The 12617-nt window shown below is 41.2% G+C and overlaps 1 protein-coding gene across 1 annotated transcript in view; it reads left to right on the forward strand.

The window, feature by feature from the left end:
- UGGT2 (UDP-glucose glycoprotein glucosyltransferase 2) overlaps nt 1-12617 on the forward strand; it is a 129634-nt gene that overhangs the window by 35209 nt on the left and 81808 nt on the right. The window contains exons 11-12 of the mRNA XM_084767599.1: nt 2694-2785; nt 6648-6798. Of these exons, the coding sequence (XP_084623725.1) occupies nt 2694-2785; nt 6648-6798 (243 nt within the window). The remainder of the gene's footprint in view (nt 1-2693; nt 2786-6647; nt 6799-12617) is intronic.

Here is a 12617-nt window from a genome sequence, read left to right on the forward strand (position 1 = left end):
GTACTATAGAGCAACAGTAATTAAAACAGCATGATGCTAGCACAGCAATAGGGTGGTCGATCAATGGAATCAAATCGAAGACCCAGATATGAATCCACACACATATGAGCACTTGATCTTTGACAAAGAAGCCAAATCTATTCAATGGAAAAAAGATAGCATCTTCAACAAATGGTGCTGGTCTAACTGGATGTCTATGTGTAGAAAAATGCAGTTAGACCCATATTTGTCACCATGCACAAAACTCAAGTCCAAGTGGACTAAAGACCTCAACATAAAGCCAGAGACACTAAACTGGTTAGAAGAAAAAGTGGGGAAGAGCCTGGAACACATTGGCATAGGAGACAACTTCCTGAACAGAGCACCAACAGCCCAGGCCTTAAGGTCAACAATTAATAAATGGGACCTCATGAGGCTGAGAAGTTTCTGTAAGGCAGGAGACACTGTCAAGAGAACAAAACGACAGCCTACAGACTGGGAAAAGATCTTCACCAACCCTACATCTCACAAAGGTCTAATATAAAAAATACAAAGAGCTCAAGAAATTAAACACCACCAAACCAAATAACCCAATTGAGAAACGGGGCTCAGAACTAAACAGAGAATTCTCAACAGAGGAATATTGAATGACTAAGAAACAAAGAAATGGTCAATGCCCTTTGTCATCAGAGAAATGCAAATCAAAACGACTCTGAGATTCCACCTTACACCCATCAGAATGGCTAAAATCAAAAATTCAAGTGACAGCACATGCTGGGAAGGATGTGGAGAAAGAGGAACACTCCTTCATTGCTGGTAGGAATGCAAACTTGTACACCCACTTTGGAAATCTAACTGGCGCTTTCTCAAAAAACTGGGAATAGGGCTTTCTCCTTGGAATATACCCAGAAAATGCCCCACCACATAACAGGGACATATGTTCAACCATGTTCATAGCAGCCTTATTCATAATAACCAGAACCTGGAAACAGCCTGAATGTCCCTCAGTTGAAGAATGGATAAAGAAACTGTGGTATATGGAATACTATTTAGCTATAAAAAAAAAAACAAGGAAATCCTGAAATCTGTGGACAAATGGATGGAACTAGAAATGATCATACTGAGTGAATTAACCCAGAAGCAGAAAGACTCACATGGCATATACTCACTTATAATTGGGCACTAGCCCAAAAGGCATGTCCCATGAAAGTCTTCACTTACCAGGAGATTGGGATAGATGTGAGGGCTTCCTACTGGGACTCTAGGTAAGAGAAATATAGGAGATGGGGAAAAAGAAGGATCCAGGGAGTCTTAAAAACCTACAAGAAGAACATCATGATGGGTGGATCGGGGCCCAGGGGGTTCTGCTCAAACTATTGCACTAACCAAGGACAATACAATCAAACACCTGTGCTGATCTAGCCAAAGGACAGGACATTCTCCACAGTTATCCAGAAAGCAGGGACTGACTCTGACATGAACACTGGTGCCCCATATTTGATTACCTCCCTTTGGTGGGGAGGCCTGGTGGCACTCAAAGAAATAATAAGCAGGCTACCAAGATGAAACATGATAGCCTATGACCATACAGTAGGGGAGAAGTTCCCCCTCAGTCATAGACCTAGGGGAGGGGAATAGGGTGAAAGTGGGAGGGAGGGAGGAATGGGAGGATACAAATGATGGCATAATAATTGAGTTGTAATCTGAATAAATTAGTTAAATAAAAAAATAGAGCTTACAAAAGAAAAGAAAATATAAAACACAAAGGAAAGAAAATAAAATAGAAATGAGTTGTGCAGATTCAAAGAGGAAAGCATGAATAGAAGGAAGATAAAGAAACTCTGATAAACGTACATAAGAGTTCCTGAGGCAGAACGAGAAAAGAAAATGGGCAAAAGAAACACTTAAAACTGCAATTAGAATTTTTTCTAAAGTAAAAAAAATCCAAATCTATGTAAAGGTGCCTTGTGTAGTGGGAGAACTGAGCTAGAGTGAGCAAGCAAGGCACTTTATAGATAACAGAGAGCTTATTGGTGCAGTGAAAGAAATAAGTAGAAACGGTCACAGACTTCTCAGAAACAACATTCAGCGTGAAAAAGTAGTTATACCTGTGGAATAGCCAAGCAGAGAAGTTTGCCTCTCAGGTATGAGCATGCAGGCTACAAAGAACACTGGACACGAGCAATGCAGGGAGCTGCTAAGGACACTGGCGCTGCATATGGCTGTGCAAGGCCAAACTGACATGCATGCACACATGAGCTTGTGTGAGCACACACATGAAAAGAGAGAGTTTAATTCCAGAAGCATTTTCTGAGGCATTCCTAAGAAATGTCTTGAAGCCAATAACCAGCTGAAGATACTTCAGCCACATAGCTGGGGACTGTCCTGTTGAAGGGCAGTGCTGCACACACTCACGTAGCTGGGGACTGTCCTGTTGAAGGGGCAGTGCTGCACACACTCACATAGCTGGGGACTGTCCTGTTGAAGGGCAGTGCTGCACACACTCACGTAGCTGGGGACTGTCCTGTTGAAGGGCAGTGCTGCACACTCACATAGCTGGGGACTGTCCTGTTGAAGGGCAGTGCTGCACACACTCAGCCACATAGCTGGGGACTGTCCTGTTGAAGGGGCAGTGCTGCACACACTCAGTGTACTGTATCAGAGCTAAGATCATGACTGTTGTTGGTTAACTATTATTTTTGGTTTGTTTCAAGGACCTACAAGATAGGTTTGAAATTAAGCCAGGTGATGCTCGTCTATTTATAAACGGCCTTCATGTTGACATGGATGTTAATGATCCTTTTAGGTAAGTGTTAGATTATTAATATAAACTATGCTTTATGTAAAATAAAATTTTTCTGAATTTATTGTCAAAATTCAAAACAAAAGGTTTTAATGATTAAGCAAGTATTTTGACACAAAATTATACACATTTATGGCTACAATAAGAAATTTTGATACGTGTATAATGTATAATAATCAAATCATGGTAAGTAACATTTCTGTCACCTCAAACATAATTTCTTCATATGCAGAACAGTAAAATCTTCTCCATGTTTTGAAATACATAGTAATCATTGCCACCTGCAGTGACCTCATTCTGTGTAGTTCTTCCTCAGCACAGCTGAGCGCCTGCTGTCCATCCTCTCTTCCCCTCACTTTTCTAAGCACCGCTTCTTACTCTGGAATTCTTCTAGAGTGTACAGTGTGCCATGTCTTAAAATATCTGAACTGGGAGAGATGATGGAGATCTGGTGCATAAAGTGCATAAATGACTTTAATTATGTCATTATTCTAGACTGCCTTTTGTTTAAAGTTAGCTTAATGTTTAACAAGAAAGTCCTTTGGGACTGTACTGAAAGGTCTGGCATTCTACTCTCCAGAAAGGAACAGCAAACAGCATAAGGTGTTTCCCAAGCAGAAAGAATTTAACATGGATAGTTCAATTTGTTTATGTCTGTCAGAATGGTGGATTCCATCTAGTTTGTTAGGGCAAACAGAATTCTTCAAAGGTACTCTGAGGTAGATTTAGGAAGGCCTTTGGTACAGTGGCCACTCACCTGTAAGGTTTTTTGGTTTTGTTTTGTTTTGTTTTGTTTTGTTTTCTCTATGTAGCCTTGGCTGTCCTGGTCTCTTTGTAGACCAGGCTGGCCTCGAACTCACAGTGATGTGCCTACCTCTGCCTCCCGAGTGCTGGGATTAAAAGTATCTGTCACCACGCCCAGCTGCCTGAATGTTGAAGTCATGAGTCAGACAGCAGAGAAGTAGAGTAGAATTTGTGTTATTCTTACAGAGAAAAATAAAACTACGTTTAAAAGTTGATACCAGGATCATAAGATAATTTCACAAATATAGTACTTTAATTCACTCATTCAGTTTTAATTTACAGAATATGCTATTGTTGAACTGAAATTTATAAATTTGTAAAATGTTTCAGATGCATTTTTAACAATTTAGAAGCATAGGAAAAATACAGATTCCACCCTACCCACCCAGCAGGAATGGGGGGGGGGTCAGTGTATTTGATAGTCCATTTCAACCTTCCATCTTGTGGTATATTTTAAATATGACTTTTCTCTATAATAGTTACTTGGACCCAATAGCATAAGATATATAGGAAAAATTCCACATATAGAATATAGAAAGTCTTAGGCCTTACTCTGTACAGTATATAGATTTCAGAGTCTGGGAAAGCTCCATAGTAGAAATGTTCTCATGTATGATTTAGAAAGACTGTAGATTGTTCAAGGAATTCCAAACCCTGACTCTTCCCTGTAGAAGAATTTCAGTCCAGCAACATGGCTGCTCTGGAAAGGGATCTCATCCAAAACCCTTCTAGATCTGTGTGGTGCAACTGGAATGCGGACGCACTCTGGATTACAGTATAATAGGGCTGGAGTATAGCCAAAGGGTGAGGTTAATTTGTAGAAGGAGACAGCCATGTTTGAAAGTGACATCTAACTGAGGGGCAAAGTGATGAATCAGAGAAAGACTTGACAGAATGAGTCAGAGATGGGATATGTCCAACTCTCAAGAGAACAGGACAGGAGAGAGAGGCTACTTAAGAGCAGTGCAGGGAGAGAGAGAGAGAGAGAGAGAGAGAGAGAGAGAGAGAGAGAGAGAGAGAGAGAGAGGGAGGGAGGGAGGGAGGGAGGGAGGGAGGGAGGGAGGGAGGTTGTTTGGTCGGTCGGTCTTACTGAGAATTTCTTACTGGGACAGTTTCACACGACAGGTTTGAGAGAGAGAACAAGTAAGACACAGGTGAAGAAAGAACAAGCCAGAGAATGAGAAGGAGCCACAAGATTCAAACATATTGCCAGAATTAGTTTGAGGCCAAGCACAGCAATTCAGACAGAAGCCAAGAGAAGCCAGTTTGAATCAGTCTGCTAGAGATGAGTTTAGTCCAAGAGTTCTATAAAATCATTACCAGGAATTATACAATTATTAAGTAATCTAAACAGCATTATTACATTTTCATATTGATCTACAGGAAATCTGCCCAACAGAGTGAAACAATTAGAGCAGGCAGTGAGGATGTCTCTATGCCATGCATGCCAGACACATGCTTGCCATGGCCCCTTTCTGCATGCATGGCTCACAGAGACATATCTAAGGAGAGTTTTTCTAGCTACTTCATATGTTTTTTATTTGGGTGGAGAGTGAGGAATTACTGTGGCCCAATAAACTTTATCTTTCTTTGTTCATTTTTGTAGAACTTTTTTTAAAATATATTTTTAAGTGAGAAAAATGACACCACTTTCCCTCCACACTTTTCTCCAGCCTCTCCTGGTACCTCCGTCCAATGCCCCCCATACTGCCTCTCTGAGGTACCTCCCTCCAGTGGTTCCCATACTGTCCCCTTAGGAGGATAGACATTAAATCACTAATGTTTTATATAAATATGCATGTTTATATTATGGTTACATATGTATGTATGTACACAAACATATAAACACAACCTGCACAGTTGGTTTTGGTTATTTGTGTGTATACAGTTTCAGGACTGCCTCATCCACACTGGGTAATCAACAGTAGAGAGAGGCTAAGTAGCCCCCTCTCAGCCATAGCTAGTTTCCTGCCTGTGATGGACCCTGCTGAGCATTGTCCCTTCCACCACTGATCGTCCCATCCTTCCTGTCTTGCTTCCACAGACACTCCTGGGAGAGGGTCTACAGCACACTTCCTGGTACTGTGGGTCTTAAAGGTTTTCTCCCCCACTTCCAAGATGCTCCATGCTATAGATACAGCGGCTGAGGTGTAGATGTATCCTGTGGGGCTGGGCTGCCCATTGTGTCCAGCTGTGGTTTTCTTTGATGGTCTCTGCTTGTTGTAAAGAGCAGGTTCTTTGACAAGTGATCCCAGGTGTGGCAGCTGCAGAGGCTTGTGCAGTTGCTCCTTCCATTGGCAGCTTTCACAGACCTTTTTGGCACCTGGAGGCTTGACCATAGGAAAGAGGCTTTCAGGTGGATTCTGCCTGCGTTGCCTGGGTGGTGTGTCCTGAGTGTGTGTGGTGCCTTTACCACTTGGCATCTACCTTCAGACCGAGTGGCAGCCAAGGCTACCTCAGGAAGCTGTATTGTTTTGACAGTCACTTGGACTACCCTGACCAGCCATTCTAAGGAGGCTTCTCATGGCTGGTACTGGAGTTTTTGTACCCTTTGCTTTGGGGCAGTTTTGCGTATCTTACTGGCTATCTGACTTAATTCTGTTAAGCCCTACAAATATTAAATATCTAAACATTACATCTCTGGGGTCACAAGCTCTCCAAGCACTGCACTCTGTGCCTTTAAAGTAACACCATGCGATGATTAGTTTCTTACCATTAATTACTCACTACACTTCGAGCTCTACACATGCAACTTGGTTTAGCTTGTTTCTCAACCACTGAACCTTCGCCCCGTGACAGCCTTTACAACATGGAACTGAAATATTTGTTGATTTGAATTTTAATATTGAATTAATTTCAAAATGTTGAAATTAAAATTAAAATATCCAAATGACTGAATATTAATGTTGACCTGTCTTCCACAGTCATGCATACACAGCATACACATGTGCATCTACATGCATGAGCATATACATATGCAATTAAAAAATATTGTCAAGCTTTAGATTTCCTAAAAGTTTTGACAAACTAAAATAAAATTATTTCTTCTTTGAACATGAAGTATTTTAGATATCCTGAAATCAGAAGGAAAACTGATCAGCGGCCTTAAAAGTCTTGGGCTCAGTGAAGAAGATATGAACAAATTTTTTAAATTAGGTTCGCCTGTGTGGGACTCTGACTATGTTTTAGATATCCGGCATTCTGCAATAGTGGTAAGTGCTCCTGTTATTCCTTGTCCTGGACATTTGAAGTATTTAAGGCCTAGCATAAAACTGTGTTTTGTCATCTTTAAAATACATTTAAGCGTTTTACATTAGGACTCAGAAGAGAGAATAAAAACACAGACCTGGTCTCTCTCAACTTAGTAGCCTCCTCACAATGATAGTGACTCTCATGAAGCAGCTGTTCCAGCTTCAGAGGTAAGACAGTCAGAAGACAGACAGTCAGAAGACAGTCAGAAGACAGTCAGAAGGCAGTCAGGCAGAATACAAACAGTCAGAAGACAGACAGTCCCACGAGCAGGAGGAGTAATAAGGCCCAGTGGTGCAGATCTGGGGAAGTCAGGATGCTATCTAAACATGGTGAGAATCACGCTGGGCCAGCTTGCCTTGGGCTCCTAATTTTACAGTCTGTACTGAGCCTGGCACTTAGGAAATTTGCTCCTACCATCTTTGCTGAAGCAACAGGTGGTTCTTCAAAAAAGAAATCTGTGTTCTACACCTGACTGTCGCTGCCTTTCAGCTCTCAGATGGGTTCTTCCCACTGACCTCCTCATCTCCTGCTTCTTTCTTCTCCAGGTAGCTCCTGCTTTCTCCAGGTAGCTCCTGCTTTCTCCAGGTAGCTCCCGCTTTCTCCAGGTAGCTCCTGCTTTCTCCAGGTAGCTCCCGCTTTCTCCAGGTAGCTCCTACTTTCTCCAGGTAGCTCCCGCTTTCTCCAGGTAGCTCCTGCTTTCTCCAGGTAGCTCCCGCTTTCTCCAGGTAGCTCCCGCTTTCTCCAGGTAGCTCCCGCTTTCTCCAAGTAGCTCCTGCTTTCTCCAGGTAGCTCCCGCTTTCTCCAGGTAGCTCCCGCTTTCTCCAAGTAGCTCCTGCTTTCTCCAGGTAGCTCCCGCTTTCTCCAAGTAGCTCCTGCTTTCTCCAGGTAGCTCCTGCTTTCTCCAGTTAGCTCCTGATTTCTTTTCCAAGTTCAGCTGAAAGCCCCTAGGTGAGAGAGAGCTCCTGACCAGCCTACAGTTCATGGGGGAGGGGGGGTTTGTGGTGTTGGTGGTTTTGATTTGGTGTGGATTTTTTGTTTGGTTGGTTGGTTTGTGTTGGTTTTTGGTTTTAGTTTTTACAGACAGGGTTTGCTCTGTAGACCAGGCTGGCCTTGAATTCATAGAGATCCACCTGTCTCTGCCTCCTGAGTACCGAGATTAAAGGTGTGTGCCATCACACCCAGCCTGAGTTCATGCTTTAAAAAAAACTTCCTCAGGTAAATGTCCCAGAAGTTGGGGCCCTCAATCTGACAGCACTAAGTATGCTGTGTGCTATCCTTTATCAAGACAAGGAATTTCCTTTGTGTTTTAGTTGGTTTTACGTGTTCATAATTAAAAAGTAAACTTTTCAGTTTTTTCTCTAACTATTAAAGAGATAATTCCCCTATAATGATATGGTGAATTAAATTGATTTTCATATGCTGAAATAATTTTTAATTTGTGGGAGACATCCTACTTGATCATAATTGATAGTCTTTTTAAAAAGAAATATTTATCTACTTATTATGTATACAGTATTCCACCTGCAGGCCAGAAGAGAGTGCCAGATCTCATTATAGATGGTTGTGAGCCATCATGTGCTTGGTGGGAATTGAACTCAGGACCTTTGGAAACATAAGCAGTGCTCTTACCCTCTAAGCCATCTCTCCATCCCCAGTTGATAGCCTTTGGACCACTGAATCCGCATTTATTTTGTGTATATAGTTCAATATATAGTGTCCGTGTTCTTAAGGGTTATTGATTAGTGTTGTGGTTTTTACTTTACAGTATCAAGTGGTTTGATCTAATTACAGATTTGGCATTTGAGTCTTCTCCTTACTGTTGCCGTCCTGTCAACCCCAGTGAACTTTCATCAAGTTTGTTGTTCATCAACTTATAGCTCCCTCTGTATGTCTCTGCTGTTTTGTTATGTCATTTACCTTTGTACAAATATTTACTGCTATTGACTCTTTCTTGCTTTTACATTCATTATATCACTTTGCTTTTCCTAGTTTCTTAGTGTGAAAAAAATAAATAATTGACTTGAGATCATCATTTTTAAATTTTTTATTAAGTATATTCTACATATACATTTATATTGTTACACAGATATACAATAAACTACCTACAGCAAGAAGAACCATGAAACAATCAGGAATTATATAAATGTTACATTCCTAGTGTTTTGGCTATTTATATTTGGTAGCCTTGAATAAACATCTTTCCTATCTTGGTGACTCTAAAATTCTGAATGTAAATCAATAGCTATCATAACTCATTATCAGCTTAAAACATCTATTTATACCTAAAAATATCTTAAACCTAAAGCAAGTAAGCTTAATTGTAAAACTAAACTATCTGGTCTTCAGCCCCATCAGAGACTTGAGAAGGAATATGGCTCACAACCAAAAGTGTAAGAGATCATTACTCTTAATGTGGATACATAGAGCTATAATTAACCATCTTGTTTTTCTGCTCCCTAAATATCCTACATTCTGTTTCAAAGAGTCTTTTAAATTCTCTTGTGATTTTTTTAGTCATTGGTTATTTAAGATTATATTGTTTAGTTTCTGCATATTTGTGATGTTTCTGAATTTCTCTTGCTAATTTTAAAAGCAGTTCATTTTAAGATTACAGAGTTTATGCCATTTCATTTTGTAAATTATTGAGACTTCTTTTTGTATGTGATATCATGTATCTGTTTATAATTCAAAAGAATGTATATTCTGGTAGTGTTGGATAAAAGACGCTTTTAGTCAGTTGATAGTATAATTCAAACCATATTTCCTTGGTATCCTCTCTCATTGCTCTGACTATTATTAAGGGTGAGATAGTTATGTCTTATAGTGTCTGGTATGTTAACTTAGAAGTATGCTGAAGAGTGAAGAAAGAATAAATTCCTAAAAGCAGAAATCTCTCTCAGCATTTTCAGAGACTGTATACATGTGACAAGTTTGCCAAAAGTTTTGTATCTTTCCCTTCAGTTGTATTTGCTTCTTATAGAATTTCCGAGCAAGTTAGAAATGAGAGCAGCCTTCCCCTGTCGTTCCTGGGTTAGCACATGCTAATCCCTGCCTATGGGCTTGGGGACTCCAGGGAAAGCCTCAGGACTTCTTAGTGTCCTAGTCCTTCCCCATGGCAGGCTGGGTGTGGAAGTATTAGGCAAGTTCTCATTCTGTAGATGAAGCTGGCCTGCACTCCTCCCTCAGCTCCCTCAAGGCTGCGGTTACCGGCATGTACGGCAGTACCCTCCCTATAAGGGTTGTAGCTTAGCCAGAATGTGATAAAACAATAAAAATAAAACTAGAACAAAGTTAGGGGTTGGCTGACAGTCCCAGCGCCAGGTTCTTCGTGTCCCTGTTAAGAATCTTGCCCTGGGCTTTGTGAGCCCTCTTCTCTTATGTCTTACCTCTAGGATCCGGCCTCACTGTCTCCAGGGAGTTAGTGTTTAGCACCTGGGCTGTGTTCTGAACTCTGGCCTCTGTTTTTCTTAGCACTGTGGTATCTTTTTCTTCTGTGTTTTTGGTGTGTGTATAATCTGTTTACTTGCAGGTTAGGAGGCAGCCAATGAATTCAGGAGTCTCTGTGAGCATGCATTCATTTCTTCCCTGCACTTCCCTTGTCTTCTAGAATCTTCCCTGTTCTCCCCTCTAGGCTCAATTTTCTTTCTTTCTTTTTTTTTTAATATAATTTTATTTGTTCTTTGTGAATCTTATGTATACATTTTATTTTGATCATATCTATATTTCTCTTCCCAATCTATTTCCTCCTGGACTCTTCCCATGCTCCCTTCCAACTTCACACCCTTAAAAAAAAACTAACCCACCAAATCTAGTTAGTGCCATCCATATGCAAATAGATACAGAGCTATCCACTAGAGCATGCTCAACCTACCAAGAACCACACCATAAAAAACAAAACAATGACTGTTCCTGAGGGAACAGTCATAGGGGAGGGGAGTAAGGGGAAAATGGGAGGGAGGGAAGAATGGGAGGATACAAGGGATGGGATAACCACTGAGATGTAACAAGAACAAATTAATAAAGGAGAAAAAGAAAAGAAAAGAAGAAAAAAAGAAGAATAGTGAGTGAGACAGCATAGAATTCTGGTACTGTAACCAACCACAGTGGCAACGGCCTGTGTTGTTTTGGGGACCCAGAGGGCTTCCCTGACCAACAACTTGTATGGAGATAGCTCACCCCTGGCACAAAGATTTTCACTTAATAACGTATGGCTTCTGAGAGCAGCGTTGTCCACCCATGCAGGGTACCTGGGTTTTTTGTTTTGTTTTGTTTTTTGCTTTTCATATACTTACTTGTTTTGTGTGGAAGTTGTGGCATGCTCACGTTATGGTGTGAAGGGGGGCTTGATTCAGAGGGCAACTTATGGCAGCTGGTTCTCCACCATGTGAGTCCCAGCAATTGAACTTGGATTGTCACTTGGCAGCAAGGGCCCTTACTCTGTTGAGCCTTCTCTTTTCTTTTTCTTTTATTTTTATTTTTATTTTTATCTTGTTATTCTTTTTTTTATTAATTTATTCTTATTACATCTCAATGGTTATCCCATCCCTTGTGTCCTCCCATTCTTTTCTTTTCTCCTTCATTAATTCACTCTTGCTACATCTCAATGGCTATCCCATCCCCCGCATCCTCCCATTCTTCCCTCCCTCCCACCTTCCCCTAATTCCCCTCCCCTATGACTGTTCCTGAGGGGGATTACCTCCCCCTGTATATGCTCATAGGGTATCAAGTCTCTTCTTGGTAACCTGCTGTCGTTCCTCTGAGTGCCACCAGGTCTCCCCCTCCAGGGGACATGGTCAAATGTGAGGCACCAGAGTATGTGAGAAAGTAATATCCCACTCTCCACTCAACTGTGGAGAGTGTTCTGTCCATTGGCTAGATCTGGGTAGGGGTTTAAGGTCTACCGCCTATATTGTCCTTGGCTGGTGCCTTAGTTTGAGCGGGACCCCTGAGCCCAAATCTGCCTATCGTAATGTTCTACTTGTAGGCTCAAATCCAAGTGGATTAAAGACCTCAACATAAAACCAGAGACACTAAGTCACTTAGAAGAAAAAGTGGGGAAGAGCCTGGAACATATTGGCACAGGAGACAACTTCCTGAACAGAACACCAACAGCCCAGGCATTAATGTCAACAATTAATAAATGGGACCTCATGAGGCTGAGAAGCTTCTGTAAGGCAGGAGACACTGTCAAGAGAACAAAGTGACAGCCTACAGACTGGGAAAAGATCTTCACCAACCCTACATCTGACAAAGGTCTAATATCCAAAATATATAAAGAACTCAAGAACCAAACCAAATAACCCAATTGAGAAATGGGGCTTGGAACTAAGAGAATTCTCAACAGAGGAATATCAAATGGCTGAGAAACACTTAAAGAAATGCTCAACCTCCTTAATCATCAGGGAAATGCAAATCAAAACAACTCTGAGATTCCATCTTACACCCATCAGAATGGCTAAGATCAAAAATTCAAGCGACACCACATGCTGGCGAGGATGTGGGGAGAGAAGAACACTCCTTCATTGCTGGTGGGAATGCAAACTAGTACAACCACTTTGGAAATCTATCTGGTGCTATCTCAGAAAAATGGGAATAGGACTTCCTCAAGAACCAGCTATTCCACTCCTTGGAATATACCCAGAAGATGCTCCAGCACACAGCAAGAAAATTTGCTCAACCATGTTCATAGCAGCCTTATTCATAATAGCCAGAACATGGAAACAGCCTAAGTGTCCCTCAATAGAAGAATGGATAAAGAAACTGTGGTACATATACACTA

The sequence above is a fragment of the Acomys minous genome, assembly GCF_964271855.1.
Source record: "Acomys minous genome assembly, chromosome: 18".
NCBI classification, from domain to species: Eukaryota; Metazoa; Chordata; class Mammalia; order Rodentia; family Muridae; genus Acomys; species Acomys minous.